The following is a 21,366-nucleotide window of genomic DNA, read 5'->3' on the forward strand; positions in this document are numbered from 1 at the left end:
TGCTAAGGAAACCCCACCTGTTACTTATAAATTCATGAACAATGTAGTGTAAACCTAATGGCTTATTTCTAACAACAGTTTATAAATACAGCAATAGTAGAGGCTATCGAGGGAAGGAGTTAATCCTTGGGGTGAAATCATTGGATTAAATTAATACTTTCATATCATCTACATTTTCATAATAGTTAATTTCTTACAAGGTTAATGTTCTATTACAGCTTCAGTTTTAGCTTACAACTGTATTGAGATATGAGATTGTGTTGTTGTATTGTATAATTCATATAAAAGCCAAACAAAATCGTGTTTTGAATTTACCAATGGGTATTTATAAAGAAGATCCTATTGTTAGCGGTAGTTTAAAACAGTCATGAAAGAGAGTGGGGGGTAATTAAGTTTGAGTTTTCTTGGCATTACAGAACATTTGTTTGTTTGTTCTAGTTTTCTTTACGGAAAATACCTGCGTGTCTTCTGATTCAGTACAAAAAAACCTTTAGGGACAAAACACATTTTATATCAGATGGTTATATACTTTTTTTGTTTTTTTAATAAATATGATACTAAAGAGTTTATTTTCAATGATAATGCTTGTTCTCCATCTCTTGCAGCAACCGTCTCTTACCACATAACTGTATTAATCGTGATCTTTATATGCAGGTATTTCCCTTTGTTATTAATCATGGTTGTTTTGCAGGATGAACAGAAAGATGTCAGAAAAAACAAGCCTTCAGACTGTAATGCCTGCTGGTAATGAACAGTTGTATGTCATCATCCCTGCAACTCTAGCTTCTAGTCAGACAGCCTCCTCCAGCACGAAAAACAAACAATGACTGATTAAACAAATACTACAACAAACCCAATTGTGACGTGTCATTTACCAGCACAGGGGTAGCTGTATATGGCTCCTACTGTATGTGTGTTCTGCATGACTCCCTGTTGTTGTATCTGCTTAAATCCTAATTTCCCTGAACATTCAGTACTTACTATTAAAGAAAATGTGATTCTAAAAATTCTAAAAAAGTGAGACAGGGAAGCATACGAGTGTTGCGCTATATACTAAAACCCATAGAGAGCACTGAAGCCTAATTTTGGTTGAAACCCAGTTTTATTTGTACAAATGAGGGAGCAAACTGAGGCCTTGATAACCCAGGAAGTAGAAGTAGAGCCGGCATACTCACTCTCCACGTTGAGCTTGCCCTGTGTCCGGTCATGTAGAGTCTCACAGCAGAAGGTGCCCTGGTCTGAGAAGGTGAGGTTGCGGACAGTGAGGCTGCGCTTCCTCCCTTTCGCACTCAGTGTGAATTTGGGGCTGGGCTGGATGACCACACCCTGTCTCATCCACTGGACCTCCCCTGATTCCAGACTGACCTCCACTTCCAGCGTGGCTTCCCCATGCTCCTCTGCAATCACGGCTTCCATCTTCTTTGTGAACAGGACCTGCGCTTCTGTACCCGAGAGGGGGGAGAACAGTCGTAGCGTTAGTGTGAAAACCCTCCAAAAGAGCATCCTGCTTTACTGAGGGCTACCAGAATTGTACTGCCACAAAGTTGGACCTTACAGGTGTATTTAGAGGTTGAACCTGAAAAATCGTTAAAGGTGGTAATCACTGTATATTAGTGGTGTCAAACTCAAATTAACATTAAATCCTGTCAGAAACCTCCAAACTTTTATGTACCAATCAGAAAGCTCCATTGCATGACACGGTAAGTTCACCATGGAACATCTAGCTTTAAAAAGCAAAACAGAAAGAAAGCAAAAGGTAAATAAAGAGATGAAATAACAGTAAAGATAACAGTTCTATCAGTATCTAATCACAATAAATGCTGATTATCAGGCATTACCTTGGTGGTTCTGTCAAACCAGTGTTCTATTTCTTAAGTAAAAGAAAAATACAGTTGCCAACATGTATTAAACTGTATCAGGGTTTATGAGAATGTTAAAGTTGTATTATTTTAATTTATTTAATAAGCACCCCGTTACCCCTATATCATAAAAAAGAACATATCTGATTTATTTAATGCACTTGTTACACCGTCATTTTCTGAATACAAGATGCAGCCTAAGTATAAGACGCATGATTTAGCGTCCTTAATAATCTCTTGTATACTACTCAGGAAACATTTTATACTACATACAGTAAAATACTACAACCCGAGTATACTGCGCAAACCTGGTTATAGCACACAAATTATTTTCAAAATTGTAAATGAGTGCACAATATACTGTACAAATTAAGGTTTTACTGTGTTTACTATGTCTCTCAATCTCGACTGGAAACAAGAAACCGAACCACGGTGGCTTATCTGATTAAATGCAAAGCATCGATCTGCTGTGGTGGTCACTCACCCTGAACCTGAAGGTTGGCCTTCGACACCACCCCCTCAGCCTCAGCCGTCACCTTGGAGCTGTCTGTAAGCTGGCAGTCCCGGATGGTCAGTGTGTGACACAGCCCATTTCTGGACACCACAAACTTTTCATCTGGAACAACCACATTGCCGTTCCTGTGCCACACCAATTTGGCATCTTCTGGTGACACAACACACTTAAATGTGGCGTCTTCCCCTTCCAGCACAGTGATGTTGTGCAGTTCTGCGATGACCTCCACCACCCGAGGCACTGAGAGAGAAGGGGGAGGAAGAACAATAACTGCCTGCAGAGCTGGAAGGCTGAATAGAAACATTTTTTGGTAGCATTTCAGATTATAGAGTACGAACAGCTACCATTTTTAATTACAATACTGTAACTTGGTAATTACCAATTGTTGCTGCAGTTACTTGGTAGCAACTGTGTAATTACATGGAATGTGTCTTGTGAGCCATCTTGTTAACGGATGTAATTACATGGTAACACCCTGGCAAAGGCCATTTCCATGGAATTATATATTTATTACACATGTAGTAAGGGCAAGAAACATTGGATAAACCTAGCCACTGGGATTTAGCTTTTATAAATGCCCCTTTTAACGGAACATCCCACACATTCCAGCAACCAGTCTCTGATGCAAACAGACATGTGAGCACTTGAGACCACCTGGCAGGTGGAAATTTACCATTCGGGACTGAACAAGAAAGAAAGCTTATACACTGAGTTCAAGCCAAGAAAAACCAAACAAACAGAGGGGTCTCCTATTGTAAGTGGAAATGACAAAGTATTGCCAAAACAACACGTGCACCTCTGACTCTTGGACTCATTACCCATTGATTGGAATAAATCTCATATATTCTGTATTACTTTAATGTCTAATGATCTATAGTTCCCAGCAAGTTGAAAAAACAGAATCTTTTCTTAGGAAAATAAATACATATTATTTCCTTACTCTCCACAGTAACTCTGGCACACGTCTTGTCATCTTTGGATTCACAGACGTACTCCCCGGTGTCGTTGCCTGTAGCACGGTGAATGGTCAGTGAGCGCTCGCGACCGTCGGCCTTGATAACAAGATATCTGCTGGGAAGGATCTCTTGGCCATCTTTCTGCCACTGGACATCTCCCTTGGGTTTGCAGAGCTCACAACGTAGAATGATCGTGTCATCTTTGTAAGCGTAGACCTCTTCCAAACTTCGGACAAAATTCAACTTCAGCTCTAAACCACAAAGGCAAAAGGTAAATGTAATCATCTTATGTAATGATCTAGTGCTGCATGAATCCATGTAAGGGAAAACTAAGAAAAACGGGGCTGTGTTCACAAAGCTTTAACACAGGAGTTATTTAAAGAATGTCTGTTTTTATTAATAAAACTGTCTGGACTACTAATAGTTTCATTAACAATAGAAAAGAACAGTTTCATAAATATGAAACTTTCATTTACAGTAAAACCTGTCAAATCCAGCATCATTGAGAATTTTTGAACACTTAAAAAAAACTTTAATACAGTACATACAGTATAATAAATACAGTGCCTCAACAAAATCTGTACCTGTTAGCACAATCCTGTTTAAACCATTCCCGTACAAAGTCGTTCACTTGTTCGTACCAGCATGTGGGATTCAGGAGCTTTCTGCTGGCATTCAGGTTTTCTCCATGTTGTTTTAAGTAAAGTCTTTTCCAGGCATCTTTTCTTTTCAGAATCACACCATTCAATTGATTTGGTCAGGACCCACAAATCAAGTTGAATTATACAGAATCCCAGTATGTAGAGGGGCTGGATTAGACACGCTTTACTGTATATATAAAACAGACTTTGAAAAACCAACTCAGGAGTTAAAACTTTATAAACAGAGTCCATTGTGGCTTGACTAGCTGGGCAATTTATTTTTCTCCATAGAAACATGCACTGTACTGGAGACTAACCAGGCTGGGCTTTGTCTCCGGGAGGTCTGTTGATCTTTAGTCCTCCTGATCAGTAAATCGGGTACAGCTCTTCTAATTTGACCTCCAGATGTATTCTACCAGCAAGTTCTATAGACATATATATATATATATATATATATATATATATATATATATATATATATATATATATATATATACACATACATTACTGTGCAAAAGTTTTAGGCAGGTGTGAAAAAATGCTGTAAAGTAAGAATGCTTTCAAAAATAGACATGTTAATAGATTATATTTATCAATTAACTAAATGCAAAGTGAGTGAACAGAAGAAAAATCTAAATCAAATCCATATTTGGTGTGACCACCCTTTGCCTTCAAAACAGCATCAATTCTTCTAGGTACACTTGCACAAAGTCAGGGATTTTGTAGGCATATAGTCAGGTGTATGATTAAACAATTATACCAAACAGGTGCTAATGATCATCAATTCAATATGTAGGTTGAAACACAATCATTAACTGAAACAGAAACAGCTGTGTAGGAGGAATAAAACTGGGTGAGGAACAGCCAAACTCAGCTAACAAGGTGAGGTTGCTGAAGACAGTTTACTGTCAAAAGTCATACACCATGGCAAGACTGAGCACAGCAACAAGACACAAGGCAGTTATACTGCATCAGCAAGGTCTCTCCCAGGCAGAAATTTCAGGCAGACAGGGGTTTCCAGATGTGCTGTCCAAGCTCTTTTGAAGAAGCACAAAGAAACGGGCAACTACTGTCCGGAGAAGTCTGGTCAGAAGTGGCCTTCATGGAAGACTTGCGGCCAAAAAGCCATACCTCCGACGTGGAAACAAGGCCAAGCGACTCAACTATGCACGAAAACATAGGAACTGGGGTGCATAAAAATGGCAGCAGGTGCTCTGGACTGATGAGTCAAAATTTGAAATATTTGGCTGTAGCAGAAGGCAGTTTGCTCGCCGAAGGGCTGGAGAGCGGTACACGAATGAGTGTCTGCAGGCAACAGTGAAGCATGGTGGAGGTTCCTTGCAAGTTTGGGCCTGCATTTCTGCAAATGGAGTTGGGGATTTGGTCAGAATTAATGGTCTCCTCAATGCTGAGAAGTACAGGCAGATACTTATCCATCATGCAATACCACCAGGGGGGCATCTGATTGGCCCCAAATTTATTCTGCAGCATGACAACGACCCCAAACATACAGCGAAAGTCATTAAGAACTATCTTCAGCGTAAAGAAGAACAAGGAGTCCTGGAAGTGATGGTATGGCCCCCACAGAGCCCTGATCTCAACATCATCGAGTCTGTCTGGGATTACATGAAGAGAGAGAAGCAACTGAGGCTGCCTAAATCCACAGAAGAACTGTGGTTAGTTCTCCAAGATGTTTGGGCCAGCCTACCTGCCGAGTTCCTTCAAAAACTGTGTGCAAGTGTACCTAGAAGAATTGATGCTGTTTTGAAGGCAAAGGGTGGTCACACCAAATATTGATTTTTATATATTGAAATATTGATTCTCTTCTGTTCACTCACTTTGCATTTTGTTAATTGATAAATATAAACTATTAACATGTCTATTTTTGAAAGCATTCTTACTTTACAGCATTTTTTCACACCTGCCTAAAACTTTTGCACAGTACTGTATATATATATATATATATATATATATATATATATATATATATATATATATATATATATAAAATAGCTTTCAGTCAGCCATTTGACACATTTACCCCATAGTTATTTGCATGGTAACGGTTCACGATTAGTGTGACATAAAATGGAGAAATGAAAACCGTGTAATGTGGCGGCACCCACCTTTCACACTGACAACAAACGCCATTTCATCATCCTGAGAGACGCAGGTATACATGCCGCTGTCTTCCTTGGACGTGTTCTTCACAATGAGGCTGTGAACTCTGCCCTCCACCCTCATCTCGTACTTCTCACTGTCAAAGATCTGGCTCTGGTGACGGAGCCACTTCACCTCACTTTTATCACTTGACACCACTGCTGACATGATGGTGTTTTCAGTTTCTGTGGCAAACACATCCTCTGGCTTTTCTTGTTTGCGTTCAAACTTGATGGGAGCCGCTTAAGGAATAATAGGACAAAATAACAAATAGTTCAAATCTAGTCTCTCTGCTTAAACTTTAGAATCACGCTGGAGATACCAATTGTTTCACCTCAGTAGTGTCTGTCAGTCATTAGGGAAAGTAGATGACCGGTTATTGGCAGATAAGAAGTATTGAAAGGGTGATTCAAATTTCATTCACCAGGTGACATGACCCAGGAGGTGTAAGTATAACAAACTACCTGAAAATAAGGCATGAAAACTGCTTTCTTCACCCTAGTATGGTACCAGATTTTTTTTTTTTTTTGTTGCTATAATATGTGCTTCTACAAATTAAATTACACAACAGTTAAGACTTATGGAAGTATTTCATAACACAAGCTTTTACACCTTTAAGGTTATGAGCTTGCACTGAGCATAAATATGCCTGTACCGTGCAGTAGATAGGATCCCAGTGTTGTTTTATTGCACCCCCATTTGTGGGCTCTCCTCCTACCTTTGACCTGCAGGGTGAAATGAATTTCATCACTGAAGGCGTCGCATGTGTACACTCCGCTGTCTGACAGCTGCACTTTGTGAATGCTGAAGAGGCGGGACTTCCCATCACTGCTTGCGCAGTAGCGTTCCCCGCTCATGTCCCTCCAGTTCTTTAACCACTGCACCATGGCGTCTTCCTTGGAGACCCGCGCACACAGCGTCACGCTGTCATTCTCCACAACTTCAATTGACTCCTTCGCATCTTCTTTGTTCAGAATTTGAACAGGCGTCTCTAAATGTAAAAATGGACATTTAAATAATTATTGGGAGGTGAAAAAGGAATATTCAGATTTGATGTTACCAGCTAGATGACTGACTGTGGCAAGAATCGACTAATCCATTAACTGGTCTTGCATTTAAATATTTTGTAAAAGTAACTCAAAATGCACTTTAAAATATATGTATACAGTACCTCAAATATTTCATCAGCAATCTGGGAATCAAATACCACAATCTACGAAAATTATTAGATTGTTTTGTCACCTTTTAATCAATCTGAATATCAGGTCAAAGAGAGTGATTTTGAGATTCTTTTATTATTAGCCTCAACAGCGGATGTCAACGAGCTACCGTCCCCTGCAGGAGAAAGGCCAGCTCTGCAGGTGCCACTTGAGCTCAGCAGTGCCTGTAGTGGTCCCTGTCAGTGAGGTAACAGTGCCTGAGGCTTAATGTTATACATGAAACTGTTGCCCAAATGGTTCTTTTACACTTGGGTCTGTATCTCACATCCACAACGACAATCTGGCTGCCATCAATTTTTCATGATCTAAGACTGCAATGTTTTTACCAGACTTACCTTTTACAGTTACCGTGGTAACCATTTTGTCATCGCCTGCATCACAGATGTATTCGGCCGAATCTGAGGGTTGAAGGTCTGAGATGACCAGCTGGCGCACTGAGCTGAGGGTCTCTATGCAGATACGGGAGTCTTCTGAGGACAGGGGCTTCCCGTTGCAGTACCACTCCACCGTGGCGTTGGACCGGGAGAGTTCACAGGTCAACACAAGGTCATCACCAGCAATCAGACTGTGGTGCTCAGGGCTGTCTGAATTTCCTATGATGGTCACTGGACACTCTGAAACACAGGGTAAGAAAGCCCAAGCTCATTCTTTTTTAATACAGTATTTTCAGTGAAATTAAGTCAAATACATCTCAACCGACATTCTGGTCAATGTTCTAGTTAATGGGAATCAAAGAGCTCTCGCCTGCCAGTATAATTTAAGATTTCCTTTACTTTATTTCAGCTTCCCTTCTCAATACACACTTGAACTTTAATTTAGAATACATTTTATTTACTGTACTGTACATTAGGGTTCTGATTTCTAATTTTTAAAATGAAGGTTTAACCAAATTTTGAAAAAAATACATAATTTTCTTTCATGCATTAGTGAGTAAATCTGAATGCTGTTTAATCCTTGAATCAGAGCAGCTGCAGGTAAGAAACCTTAATGCACTTCGACATTCATAACTAATGCCTTGTTTCCCCTATTCACTACCATCATGTGGTTTCAATGCACGTTGATTGTGCATTATTTAGGTAGTGTGAATAGGCCAGGATTGTGGGCTGACCTAAATCTATACAACCTAGGAAGTTATATTTATTAACAGCCAATGCTTAAGACGCTGGACATGGATGAAAAAACTACAGATTTTTTTTTATTTTATATATATATATATATATATATATATATATATATATATATATATATATATATATATAAAGAACATAAAACTTCAATTGATTATACTACTAGAGAAATATTGGAGACAATAGTTTCATGGTGCATATGTGACCTGCTTTGAGAAAACCCAGCAAAAATAAGTGGAAGAAATTTTACTTGTCCTGCAGTCCTTGTAAACAGTGCTACTAAAATGATCAGGTGCCAGTAAGCAGGCCGAATGCTTAACCCCTCCATATGCAATAAAGACCTACAGTATAGACTCAGGTGAGACTTATTAGAGGTGAGATGATTTGTGCAATAACTCTGGTAAGTTCAGAGCAGACCTGATCATTTTAGTAACACTTCTCACAAGCTAGTTCTACTAAGCAGGTCTGGGTGCAGGACATGGAGAATCCCTTCCTCCTACTGTGGCAGTGTTTCCCAGAACAGATCACCTATGGTAACATGCCTTACCTTTCACACAGACATGGAAAACAACGCTGTCGTCACAGGCATCACAGAAGTATTCCCCTGAGTCTGAGGTCTCTGCGTTCAGGATGACCAGCGAGCGGAAAGCGCCCTCCTCCTCCAAACAGACACGCTCGTTGTCTGTGATTTTCTCTCCGTCCTTGTACCATTTGACGGTCCCATTGGCTCTAGAGAGCTCACACTCCAGGACAACATCGTCTGAAACCATAACCTGCTGCTGAGTCTTCAGTTCCCCTTTCCGCTTGATCTGCACTGGTGCCTCTGAAAGAAGTAAGATTCATAAAGCATGTATAACACATTCACAAAGGCTACATAACACTATGTGAATAATCCTTCAGTATCACTTTGAGAACAGAAATAACATGCATATAGGTCATGCCAGCTCAAGTGGAGAAGGTTGTTCCTTCATTATAAATGAAAAGTTAAACTGCACAATAATTAGGGGAGCAAAGAATATAATACCTAAATTAATGAAGGAATACATTCTTTGGAAACTCACCAGTAACTTTCACGCTGAAATCCATTGTCTCGTCTTTGGCGTCACAATAGTAATTCCCAGAATCCTCCAGCTTGGGGGAGAGGATGATCAGCTGCCGGAGAACTCCATTCTCCTCGATGGTGACCTCTCTGCTGTCCTCCATCTCCTGTCCCTCTTTCCGCCAGCTGACCACTGCATTAGAACGGGAGACCTCACACTCCAGCACCACAGGGTCTCCCACGAAAACTTTCACAGCCCCTGGGGCTTTATGAGGCCGCACAAACTTCACTGGCGGTTCTGAAGATAAAGATTTGGAATCAAAACTTAACATAAGTTATCCCTCTCATCCACTCAAAACACTCCCATCATAGGGTTTAACATTCTTTTTAGACCTGGTCCTCAAATGAGGATCTCCCCCATTTGATTGGTTTTTTATCCATCACGTACTATCCCAAGTACGTTATTTGCATACTTTTTACCTGTGGTTTACAAAACGTGAGTGTCTGGTACTAATGGAATACTGAAATTCCATGACAGTAAAAAAGAATAGGGATTATGCATTCCATAAAGTAACTAGCAATTTGGTAAGAGCAGCACTGTCATGGCAAGACTATAAAAGCAGAGGAGATTTTAGGCCACAGTTGAAAAAACATTCGGTAAATCATGGAAGCATTATTCACCATGTTTGTTTCATGGGCACACATGGTATAACAATGGCTGGATGTACAACCAAATTTGAAACCAAGTATAACCTGGTTAAGCATGGGTTAAACTAGGGTAGACCAACTTAATATTTCTTGGTGTGGTTTTAACACGACAGAAATATGAGTCGAAAGCTTTTTGGTCAACAAGGTATATCAGTGAGTAATGGTAACCAAGGTCATCATTATTAAGAAAGTACCTGTAATTTTCACCATGAAGGTCACTGAATCATCAACTGTGTCACAGATGTATTCAGCAGAGTCTTGGACTGCAGCCTTGGGGATAATGAGCCTCCTGTGGACTCCTTCTGTCTCCAGGATGAGGTCTTCTGTCTCCTCTAACTCCAGTCCATCCTGGTACCAGCGCACATATGCATTGGGTCGAGAGACCTCGCAGCTCAGCACCACACACTCTTCTGTGAGGAATTCTAACTCCACGGGGGACTGGCTGGGGGACACGATCTGGACTGCAGGTTCTGAAAGAGAGTCAACAAGAGATTAAGAAATCTTGTTCATGGGAACTCCTCTGTTTTTCCCCTGGGACACTTTTCACCCTTCCTTAAAAGCGCTTTACTTGCTCTTATCTGCCCCCTATTTTACAGCATTTAATCCTGTACTTCAGAGTACTGTAATCTGCAAAGTGTTTAATCTGTAGTATTTTGTATTTAATCATATCCTGATGTAACTATCACTGACACTGTTATCTGCTGTATTATTGAATTGTATTTTGTCACACTTGTACTTGCTTGAACCAAAGTCATTGTATTTATCTTGCTCTTAATTGTATTATTACTTGTACTGTGATACTTGAAATGTATTTTCTTACGATTGTAAATCACCCTGGATAAGGGCGTCTGCTAAGAAATAAATAATAATAATAAAATTAATAACTAAGATAGTGTCTGACTTGTCTATAAAGATTCCTGTGTAATGTGAGCTGATGTCAGTCCAATATATCCAAAACATATGTTCTTGTACAATATCAGTGATCGAACAAGTGAATCATAGAATACAGTTGTGTACAGAGAATTAAGTCAATTAGGTCTTTGTAACCTAGAAAACAAAGTCACCACTGCAGCTGTATTAGGTTACAGCGAAGGGTGCAGATTTTGAGGAGTTTACATAACATTGAAAATGTGAAGTCAAACATATAAAATTGTTTATGAAATATTAGCAAGTTGAAGAAGCAGTGGAAGATTTACAGAAACAGCTCCCCTTATAGGGATACTTAAAAAGAAATCCCCTTAAATTAAAAGTAATACAAAAAATGCCATGTATATTATAATTTTAAAGTTGTTTTCTTTTGATTTTGAGTGAAATTGATAAAGCAGTGACTAAAACAGAATGTTGTATTGCCTGTCATTGGAATTTTATGGGATTGCATAAATAATCTACTGTAGTACTATGTTTTTATCAGGATTCTGTTTTAATTACCTTTTTCACATTGATATGTCTAATTCACAATGTAGTTGTAGTATTTACAATGCAACAGGTTGTGCTGTGTATATTGCTCACCTATCACTGTAACCTGATAGAAAATTGAGTCGTCTGCTGTGTCACAAACGTACTCCCCAGAATCTTCAGTGCGTCCCTGGAGGATGATCAGCCTCCTGTGAGGTCCCTCGGATTCCAGGATGACATCATCGCTTTCCAAAAGCTCCTGGCCATCCTTGTACCAGTGTACAGCTGCATTAGAGCGGGACAGCTCACAACTCAACACAATTCGTTCGGAAACCTGATGCTCCAGATGGACGTCCTCCCTTGGATGTACGACTGTCGCAGGTGGCTCTGAGACAAAAAAAAGCACCAAGTTAATGGAAATAGTCAAAGTTAAGTTTTCAAGTTGCACTTTTGGAGTCATGTTGTCCAACAAGACAACTCAAGTTGCTATTTTTATTTTAAATGGTACAGCGGTAAGCTGTTGTGTACCAGCAATTACCAGGGAACTAATAATGTGCTCAATTTAAGTTTTTTTAAACAAAATTAAATTTTTACCTCGAATGTTCACATTGAAAATCACTGCATCATCTACTGCGTGGCAGGTGTAAACCCCAGAGTCGGAGAGATTTGATGATTGGATAACCAGTCGCCTCATTGTGTTGTCAGATTGAACAGTAATGCCATCTCTTGGTTGGATTTCAATTCCATCCTTGTACCAGCGCACAGGAGCGTCGGGGCGAGACACCTCACAGTACAGCACCACGGGAGAGGACTCGACAATGCTTTTGTGGAGGTCAGCTTCAGGAAGTGGATTAAATTTCACAGGAGGAGCTGCAGGACACATAATGAGTTCTGTTTTAAAAAGATTTACTGTGGAAAATGTCAATGAAACAACTCGGTACACCTGGACTGCTGGTCAGTGCTGGTAGTTTGCTTCTTTTCAGCTGGTTAGGAGTCTAGGTGCTGGTCAAACTGGTCCAAAAAGTAGGTCCATCAAAAATCCCTTTACTCTGAAGTTCAAAAGTCAACTGTTTTTTGTCTATGTTTCTAAATAAATTATTTTTGCTGTAAACCTTGTCTGGGATTGTACTGTATATACCTGCTGGGCTCCCAGTAAGAGGACAGTAAATATTGTTTCCAATTCCCACATTCTAGCGGGTTACCAGCTCACCAGAATTGTTGAGCAGACCATACAAGTACCTGAGTACTGTAATGGATTACCAGTCCATTGTGAAACCACTGGCTTGCTAAAAGAGGAGAGGCCCTACACAACGCGGTTTTAAGCAATGCTATAAAGATATAGGCTAGCACGATGACAAATGTTATTCATGTTAAATACTGAGGGACGCAAAGCAGCAGAAATAATTAATCATTATTTCTCCCTGCAGACAAGATATTTGTTATAGATTATATATAACCATCATAGGGTCATTAAGATATTCGTCCAATTTTTAAGGACTCCCAGGGAAGACAGAATTGTCTTACAAACACACATATTAATTGGTGTAAAAGAAACTGGTTCAACAAATAACACAAAATGCATATAAAAAAATAAGCGGTATCAGCAGTTTTTAGGTATGCACGGGTATTAAATCAGACAATGGAAGTTATTCACAAACTTGTAAGATTTGTTAGTAGCCTCAAGAAGATTTAAACGGATTAATTTATTGCAGACTGGATTCAGCTCTAAGCACTCCACATCACCTTCAACGTCCACGTTAAACTTGATGACATCATCAACAGCGTCACAGCTGTACAGACCAGAGTGGGAGACCTCTGCTGATTGGATAATCAACCTCCTTGTGCTTCCCTCTGATTGGATGTCAAAGCCTTTCTGTGAGTGGAGCTCCACTCCATCCTTGTACCAGTGGACCCGTGTGTTGGGATTAGACAGTTCACAGCACAGCTCAATGGGGCTGCCCGATTCAATGCTTTTGTTGCGGTCAGTCTCTGACAGGGCTGCAAACTTCACCGGTGGAGCTACAGGTGTTATTTTGGTATAGAATGGGAATAGACGTGTTAAAGACAGTAAATAGATATGTTTTACAAGTCTACATCCACGTTACATACTATGTGGGGTGCTGTGGTCACACAACACCATTATGTGGCAAAAAACAGCCGGTGGAGGTGCAGTACACCCTGGTATTGTCAATGGGGATTTAGGAGCACTCTAGTATGCAGTTGGAGGGTGAATCATGGGAGACCATTCTTTGGTGTTATTCATGTCTGCAATCTGATGGTGGGTTATTTTTCTATTAGTGAGTAACCACTACCGTTCAGCAGGTTCATCATCATGGGACAAAGCCCCTGTGCGTTAAGCTTGTTCTGAGCGGCTGTTTTGCAGGGAGCAGCCTAAATAAAGTACCTGTGGTACCTGAAATGGAACTTATGCCTCCTAGTGTGTTGCAACTCAAATATTTTACAATAGTAACTCTTTGGGTGCAACACTTCATCTTAAATGCTTACAAATCATTTAAGATAAAACCCAAATACGCTTTTGGGCTGTGTTAACTATGTTGTGGTTCTTAAGTACAAAATGTGCTACAGTAGTTGCCTCAAGAAGAATTAAAGGAATTAATTTGTTCTGGATTCAACTTAAAACTGTGATTCACCTTTAACATCCACATTGAATTTGATGACATCATCAACAGCATCACAGCTGTACACCCCCGAGTGGGAGACCTCTGCTGATTGGATAATCAACCTCCTTGTGCTTCCCTCTGATTGGATGTCAAAGCCTTTCTGTGGGTGGAGCTCCACTCCATCCTTGTACCAGTGGACCCGTGTGTTGGGATTAGACAGTTCACAGCACAGCTCAATGGGGCTGCCCGATTCAATGCTTTTGTTGCGGTCAGTCTCTGACAGGGCTGCAAACTTCACCGGTGGAGCTACAGGTGTTATTTTGGTATAGAATGGGAATAGACGTGTTAAAGACAGTAAATAGATAAGTTTTACAAGTCTACATCCATGTTACATACTATGTGGGGTGCTGTGGTCACACAACACCATTATGTGGCAAAAAACAGCCGGTGGAGGTGCAGTACACCCTGGTATTGTCAATGGGGATTTAGGAGCACTCTAGTATGCAGTTGGAGGGTGAATCATGGGAGACCATTCTTTGGTGTTATTCATGTCTGCAATCTGATGGTGGGTTATTTTTCTATTAGTGAGTAACCACTACCGTTCAGCAGGTTCATCATCATGGGACAAAGCCCCTGTGCGTTAAGCTTGTTCTGAGCGGCTGTTTTGCAGGGAGCAGCCTAAATAAAGTACCTGTGGTACCTGAAATGGAACTTATGCCTCCTAGTGTGTTGCAACTCAAATATTTTACAATAGTAACTCTTTGGGTGCAACACTTCATCTTAAATGCTTACAAATCATTTAAGATAAAACCCAAATATGCTTTTGGGCTGTGTTAACTATGTTGTGGTTCTTAAGTACAAAATGTGCTACAGTAGTTGCCTCAAGAAGAATTAAAGGAATTAATTTGTTCTGGATTCAACTTAAAACTGTGATTCACCTTTAACATCCACATTGAATTTGATGACATCATCAACAGCGTCACAGCTGTACACCCCCGAGTGGGAGACCTCTGCTGACTGGATAATCAACCTCCTTGTGCTTCCCTCTGATTGGATGTCAAAGCCTTCCTGTGGGTGGAGCTCCACTCCATCCTTGTACCAGTGGACCCGTGTGTTGGGATTAGACAGTTCACAGCACAGCTCAATGGGGCTGCCCGATTCAATGCTTTTGTTGCGGTCAGTCTCTGACAGGGCTGCAAACTTCACCGGTGGAGCTACAGGTGTTATTTTGGTATAGAATGGGAATAGACGTGTTAAAGACAGTAAATAGATAAGTTTTACAAGTCTACATCCACGTTACATACTATGTGGGGTGCTGTGGTCACACAACACCATTATGTGGCAAAAAACAGCCGGTGGAGGTGCAGTACACCCTGGTATTGTCAATGGGGATTTAGGAGCACTCTAGTATGCAGTTGGAGGGTGAATCATGGGAGACCATTCTTTGGTGTTATTCATGTCTGCAATCTGATGGTGGGTTATTTTTCTATTAGTGAGTAACCACTACCGTTCAGCAGGTTCATCATCATGGGACAAAGCCCCTGTGCGTTAAGCTTGTTCTGAGCGGCTGTTTTGCAGGGAGCAGCCTAAATAAAGTACCTGTGGTACCTGAAATGGAACTTATGCCTCCTAGTGTGTTGCAACTCAAATATTTTACAATAGTAACTCTTTGGGTGCAACACTTCATCTTAAATGCTTACAAATCATTTAAGATAAAACCCAAATACGCTTTTGGGCTGTGTTAACTATGTTGTGGTTCTTAAGTACAAAATGTGCTACAGTAGTTGCCTCAAGAAGAATTAAAGGAATTAATTTGTTCTGGATTCAACTTAAAACTGTGATTCACCTTTAACATCCACATTGAATTTGATGACATCATCAATAGCGTCACAGCTGTACACCCCCGAGTGGGAGACCTCTGCTGACTGGATGACCAGCCTCCTTGTGCTTCCCACTGATTGGATGTCAAAGCCTTCCTGTGGGTGGAGCTCCACTCCATCCTTGTACCAGTGGACCCGTGTGTTGGGATTAGACAGTTCACAGCACAGCTCAATGGGGCTGCCCGATTCAATGCTTTTGTGACGGTCCATCTCCGACAGGGCTGCAAACTTCACCGGTGGAGCTACAGGCGGTTTAAGTAATCATTTAAAGATTTGTGTTACTATTTCTGTATTTAACACAATTGAAACAGTTTCAACATAAAGGCAATGAGACCAAATGTAGACTACAGTAAGACAAAATACAAAATTAACGAAGGGTACCGGTGTAGCTAAAGGCTTTTTTAAATTAATGCATTCGATACAACTAGATCCAGAACTGAAGGATTTAATATACGTAACAAACTCATATTTACTAAATAAATGGGATGGAGAACGCTATGGACCTTTTTTTTTTTTTTTTAGTATCAACTTATTTAGTTTTTTTTAGTAATTGTTGACTAATTAAAAGATTGTAGTTATTTGTTTGCATTTTGCTTATCAAGCTACTATAAACATGTAGCAAAAAACATTCACAAATAACATGATACAATTCTAAACGTTCATTTCCTTACATTACTGGTAAAATAAATGCCAGTGTGGAAATATAAACAACTAACTTTGAGTTAAAAAAAAAAGTTAATTGACTTAATTATTTTCTAGAGTCTTCAGTCAAGTACAACTACGTAAGTCTGTATCTGAATAAAACCAAAAGGCAAGCCGTAAATATTTCACAGTTAGAAAAAAGTTTTTAATCAAATTTCTACTTGCATGATTGGCTTTTTTTAAACGTTTGTATGAAACTCACTGTGCCTCAGGCATTGCAGGTCTTAAATTCAAAGAATGCACCAGACAGCACTCTTAAAACAATAAAAGGAACTGCTTAAGAATTAACCAAAATAGTTTTTTAGATTCTGAACTGAAGTTCAATAATGAATGATGTAGTATTTAAATCAGAATAATCTGTGAAGTGCAGCATTTAAGTGTTGCTTTGGAAGACTCAGAACTCTTTAGTGGTATATTAAAGTTCCTGATCACAAACAAGATTTGTAAGTATAATCAAAAGCCATTAACTTATCGGAAGACCAGATTCAACCTCTCAACCACTGTAAATCACCTTCAACAGCCACATTAAATTTGATGACATCATCAACAGCGTCACAACAGTACACCCCTGAGTGGGAGACCTCTGCTGATTGGATGACCAGCCTCCTTGTGCTTCCCACTGATTGGATGTCAAAGCCTTCCTGTGGGTGGAGCTCCGTTCCATCCTTGTACCAGTGGACCCGTGTTTTGGGATTAGACAGTTCACAGCACAGCTCAATGGGGCTGCCTGATTCAATGCTTTTGTGACGGTCCATCTCCGACAGGGCTGCAAACTTCACCGGTGGAGCTACAGGCGGTTTAAGTAATCATTTAAAGATTTGTGTTACTATTTCTGTATTTAACACAATTGAAACAGTTTCAACATAAAGACAATGAGACCAAATGTAGACAATAAGACATTACTTTTTAGCTCCTACTATATGGCGAAAGGTCATAAATATATTGTTTCACATATGATCATTTAATTAGTAAATAAAGGGATTTGTGTTTACAATGTCAGTTATACTGTATTGGGAAAAAAAAGTTTACAGGAGATTCAATAGCGAATAGTTCTGGATTTAAATAATAATTGTCTGTGATATGTTGAAGCATGTGATACACAAAACTGTTGTTTTGCTAGACTCAAAACTGTTATATAAAAGTTACTATTCACAGACTAACAAGTAGATAAGGATAATTAAAAGGCCTTATCACAAGACTTGATTCCGTCTCCAAACTATTATATCACCTTCAACATCCACGTTAAATTTGATGACATCATCAACGGCGTCACAGCTATACACCCCAGAGTGGGAGACCTCTGCTGATTGGATGACCAGCTGCCTCTTGATGCCCTCTGATTGGATATCAAGCCCATCCTGTGGGTGAAGCTCCATTCCATCCTTGTACCAGCAGACCTGAGTGTTGGGGTTGGACAGTTCACAGCATAGCTCAATAGGGCTGCCCGATTCAATGCTTTTGTGGCGGTCCATCAACGAAAGTGCTGCAAACTTCACCCGTGGAGCTACAGGTGGTTTAAATAATCTTTTTTAGATTTGTGCTACTGTTTCTGTATTTGATACAACTAGAACTAGTTTCAACATAAAGTCAATGCAACAAAATACAACAGTATAGACAACAATAAGACATCATCAAGACCAGTGATGCAGCATGAGCAATTACATTTACAACACAAATTGAAAGGGATTAGCATATTGTAGACTACGTTCACTCACCTTCAACCTCCACGTTAAATTTGAGGACATCATCAATGGCATCACACCTGTACTCCCCAGAATGAGAGAAATCTGCTGATTGGATGACCAGCCTCCTCATGGTGCCTTCTGATTGGACGTGAATTCCTTCTTGTGTGTGTAACTCCACCCCATCCTTGTACCAATGGACCTGCGCATTGGCGTCTGAGAGTTCACAGTACAGGACAACAGGGCTGCCTGCTTCAGTTTTTTTGTTGCGGTCCATCTCTGGTAGAAACTCAAACTTCACTGGTGGAGCTACAAGTTGAGAAATTAATATCTAGTGAATTACCTAGCTTTTACCACTTTTAAAATACTTTTTTTTCAGCCACAATTTTGAATTAAGATGTGCAGGACATTTGATTTTCATTTTAGTAATTCACATTACACAGTGATCACTATGAATACCATAGGCTCTGTGTGCAAGCTTTAGTGAGTTATATAGAGGATAAACAATGAACATTCTTGGATTACTGTAGTTATTCCATGCATGAGGATAATCATTGTGAGTAAATTCAGTTCCATATACTCCAGAAAATATCATTTATATATATATATATATATATATATATATATATATATATATATATATATATATATATACAGTAACTAACTTTCTTATTCCCGCTTATCTATCTCAGATTTTAATAATATCTCAATTGTAATTGCTCATGTATGAAATAAAATTCAACTTACTGATAAATAATAAGGTACCATACTTTACCACTAGACTATTCATGGTTTCCAAATACAGTTAAATGTTGAAATGGATAACATTATTTCCAAGATTTTATATTGCATTATTTTTGATGGGCACTCAAATGTAACTTTGACTGCAGTTAGTCATGTAAACACAGTGAAAGGCTTAGAACTGTCATGCTGATAACTCACGTTGCACATAGAGCATTGCCGAGTCCCTCACTCCGTAGGCAATGAAGGTGATTTCAGACCTGTTATCAGACGGATTCGTAGCTTTGAGAAGCAGGGAATGCTCTGTACGGGAGCGGTGTATGGTGTACCTCTCATCCTCCTGGATTTGGGAACCATTTAAAAACCAGGTCCCGATCACCAGGGCAGACAGCTCAATGGAAAACTTAGCATCCTTGCCCTCAGGCACCAGGACATCCTGTAGAGGGGTTTTTATCCGAGCCACAGGCACTATGGAGAGAGAATTGAATAGAGCATGTGTTTACCCCATACAGTGTAATTATATGGTAATTAATTATGTTGTAAACTCTGGGTATTGTGTTTAGCATTATTTGGTAACTACTTACTCATAACTGACACAGTATTCAAATGACTGGGCTTTTTCATGGCCTATAGTAGCTAGCTGTTAGTTGGCTGGTTGTAATATAGGTTAAAATTTATTATAAATGATGAAAAAAGAGGGAGCAATATGTCACAATACCAGCACAGCTTAGAACTTTCAGAACCACACTGCCTGATTCCCGATAACCAGCCCCTTTCTTTAACCACTAGACCACCATGCCTTCTATGTCAATCCACTTCCATCCACCTCCTACCATCTTTTAAGTATTTGTTTTCTGGGACAATTAATCACAGACATATCAAATATTGCCTACCTGTTGTTCTTAACAAAAGAGACTGCGCCTTGTCCTTATTAACTCTTAACAAAGAAAGTTTGCTCACCTAGGTGGACAACTGATGAGAACTCCACGTGGCCGCTCCTGCCATACTTGTTAACGCTGCAGATGCGGAACCGGTAGTCTGCCTCAGCGGGCACGCTGTCGCCCAGGATTTCTACCGCACTGGCTAGGTCTGTGGTCAGGCACTGCAGCCACTCCTGGGAGCCCACCTCCTGCCTCTCCAGCACATACCCTGTGGGGGGGTTCTTGCGTGAATCGTGTGCAGGGACCCAGGACAGCAACGCTGAGTTCGAACGCTCCGTGTTCATCTGCACACCCACCGGGCAACTGGGTGGAGACTGCCGGACCGCTAAGGAGATGAACAAGTGGACTTTTAAAGACAGGTATTTTTAAGGTGAATTTCCCTACATAACTATATATTACTGTATCATTTATAATATTTTTTTGATTTTTAATACTTTAGTTTTAACAGTTAGAAACCTTTAAATCATAGACACATCTACTGTATATACTCACAACTTCACAAATGAGCTGCCTGATTTAACGAGAAACAAGAACCTGAGCTGGTTATGTCTTTACTCCAGATTCAAACTTTTCATTACCTAAAGTACAAAGAACCATCATGTTTCTGTTTATACACTTGAAAATGAAACAGATTTCTTAAAACAGTGCCTTTACTGCTTAAACTTTAGCGATTACTTTGAAAATACTGTACTGCTTAACACAATATACATTGTATAAGATCCTGTCTGCCATGATAGTCTAGTAGTAATATACACATTGTTTAAGAATCACCCTATATATACAGCATCAAATTGAGCAGTTTTAAATTGATCTCCTTACCCTTGACACGGAGCTGGGAAGAAGTCTTAGATCTGCCCACTACAAAAGTCACAATCCCGGAGTCTTGGGGTGTTGCATTGACAAAGACGAGAATGTGGGTTTTGCCAAAGGATTTGAGGATGGTTTGGTGCGTCTCTCGAAGCTCTAATCCATCTTTGTACCAATGAATGTCCATCTCTTCCTCCTCAACCTCCACGCAGAAAGCAGCATTCTCCCCTTCTAATAAATCCACCTTCCGGGGAAGCTTGCGCACAATTGTACCTAAAGACATATACAAAAACAACCTCATCTCCAATCTGCATGTTTTAAGCTTCACGTTGGCAGAACGAGACACAGCGATTACAAAAGGCTGTTGGTAGAT

The 21,366-nt window shown here is 40.0% G+C and overlaps 1 protein-coding gene across 1 annotated transcript in view; it reads right to left on the bottom strand.

Annotated features, from left to right (window-relative positions):
- Nucleotides 1-21,366, bottom strand: part of LOC117403098 (obscurin-like protein 1) — a 46,738-nt gene that overhangs the window by 12,613 nt on the left and 12,759 nt on the right. Inside the window, exons 4-24 of the mRNA XM_059032069.1 lie at nucleotides 21,006-21,266; nucleotides 20,206-20,511; nucleotides 19,447-19,713; nucleotides 18,538-18,813; nucleotides 18,051-18,326; nucleotides 17,334-17,609; nucleotides 16,087-16,362; nucleotides 15,179-15,454; nucleotides 14,271-14,546; nucleotides 13,363-13,638; nucleotides 12,214-12,489; nucleotides 11,734-12,006; nucleotides 10,419-10,694; nucleotides 9,539-9,814; nucleotides 9,025-9,300; nucleotides 7,686-7,964; nucleotides 6,849-7,121; nucleotides 6,097-6,372; nucleotides 3,314-3,580; nucleotides 2,344-2,613; nucleotides 1,176-1,442 (exon numbers count right to left, since the gene is read on the bottom strand). Coding sequence (XP_058888052.1) covers nucleotides 1,176-1,442; nucleotides 2,344-2,613; nucleotides 3,314-3,580; nucleotides 6,097-6,372; nucleotides 6,849-7,121; nucleotides 7,686-7,964; nucleotides 9,025-9,300; nucleotides 9,539-9,814; nucleotides 10,419-10,694; nucleotides 11,734-12,006; nucleotides 12,214-12,489; nucleotides 13,363-13,638; nucleotides 14,271-14,546; nucleotides 15,179-15,454; nucleotides 16,087-16,362; nucleotides 17,334-17,609; nucleotides 18,051-18,326; nucleotides 18,538-18,813; nucleotides 19,447-19,713; nucleotides 20,206-20,511; nucleotides 21,006-21,266 — 5,775 coding nt within the window. The remainder of the gene's footprint in view (nucleotides 1-1,175; nucleotides 1,443-2,343; nucleotides 2,614-3,313; nucleotides 3,581-6,096; nucleotides 6,373-6,848; nucleotides 7,122-7,685; nucleotides 7,965-9,024; nucleotides 9,301-9,538; nucleotides 9,815-10,418; nucleotides 10,695-11,733; nucleotides 12,007-12,213; nucleotides 12,490-13,362; nucleotides 13,639-14,270; nucleotides 14,547-15,178; nucleotides 15,455-16,086; nucleotides 16,363-17,333; nucleotides 17,610-18,050; nucleotides 18,327-18,537; nucleotides 18,814-19,446; nucleotides 19,714-20,205; nucleotides 20,512-21,005; nucleotides 21,267-21,366) is intronic.

The sequence above is a fragment of the Acipenser ruthenus genome, chromosome 10 (assembly GCF_902713425.1).
Source record: "Acipenser ruthenus chromosome 10, fAciRut3.2 maternal haplotype, whole genome shotgun sequence".
Taxonomy (NCBI): domain Eukaryota; kingdom Metazoa; phylum Chordata; class Actinopteri; order Acipenseriformes; family Acipenseridae; genus Acipenser; species Acipenser ruthenus.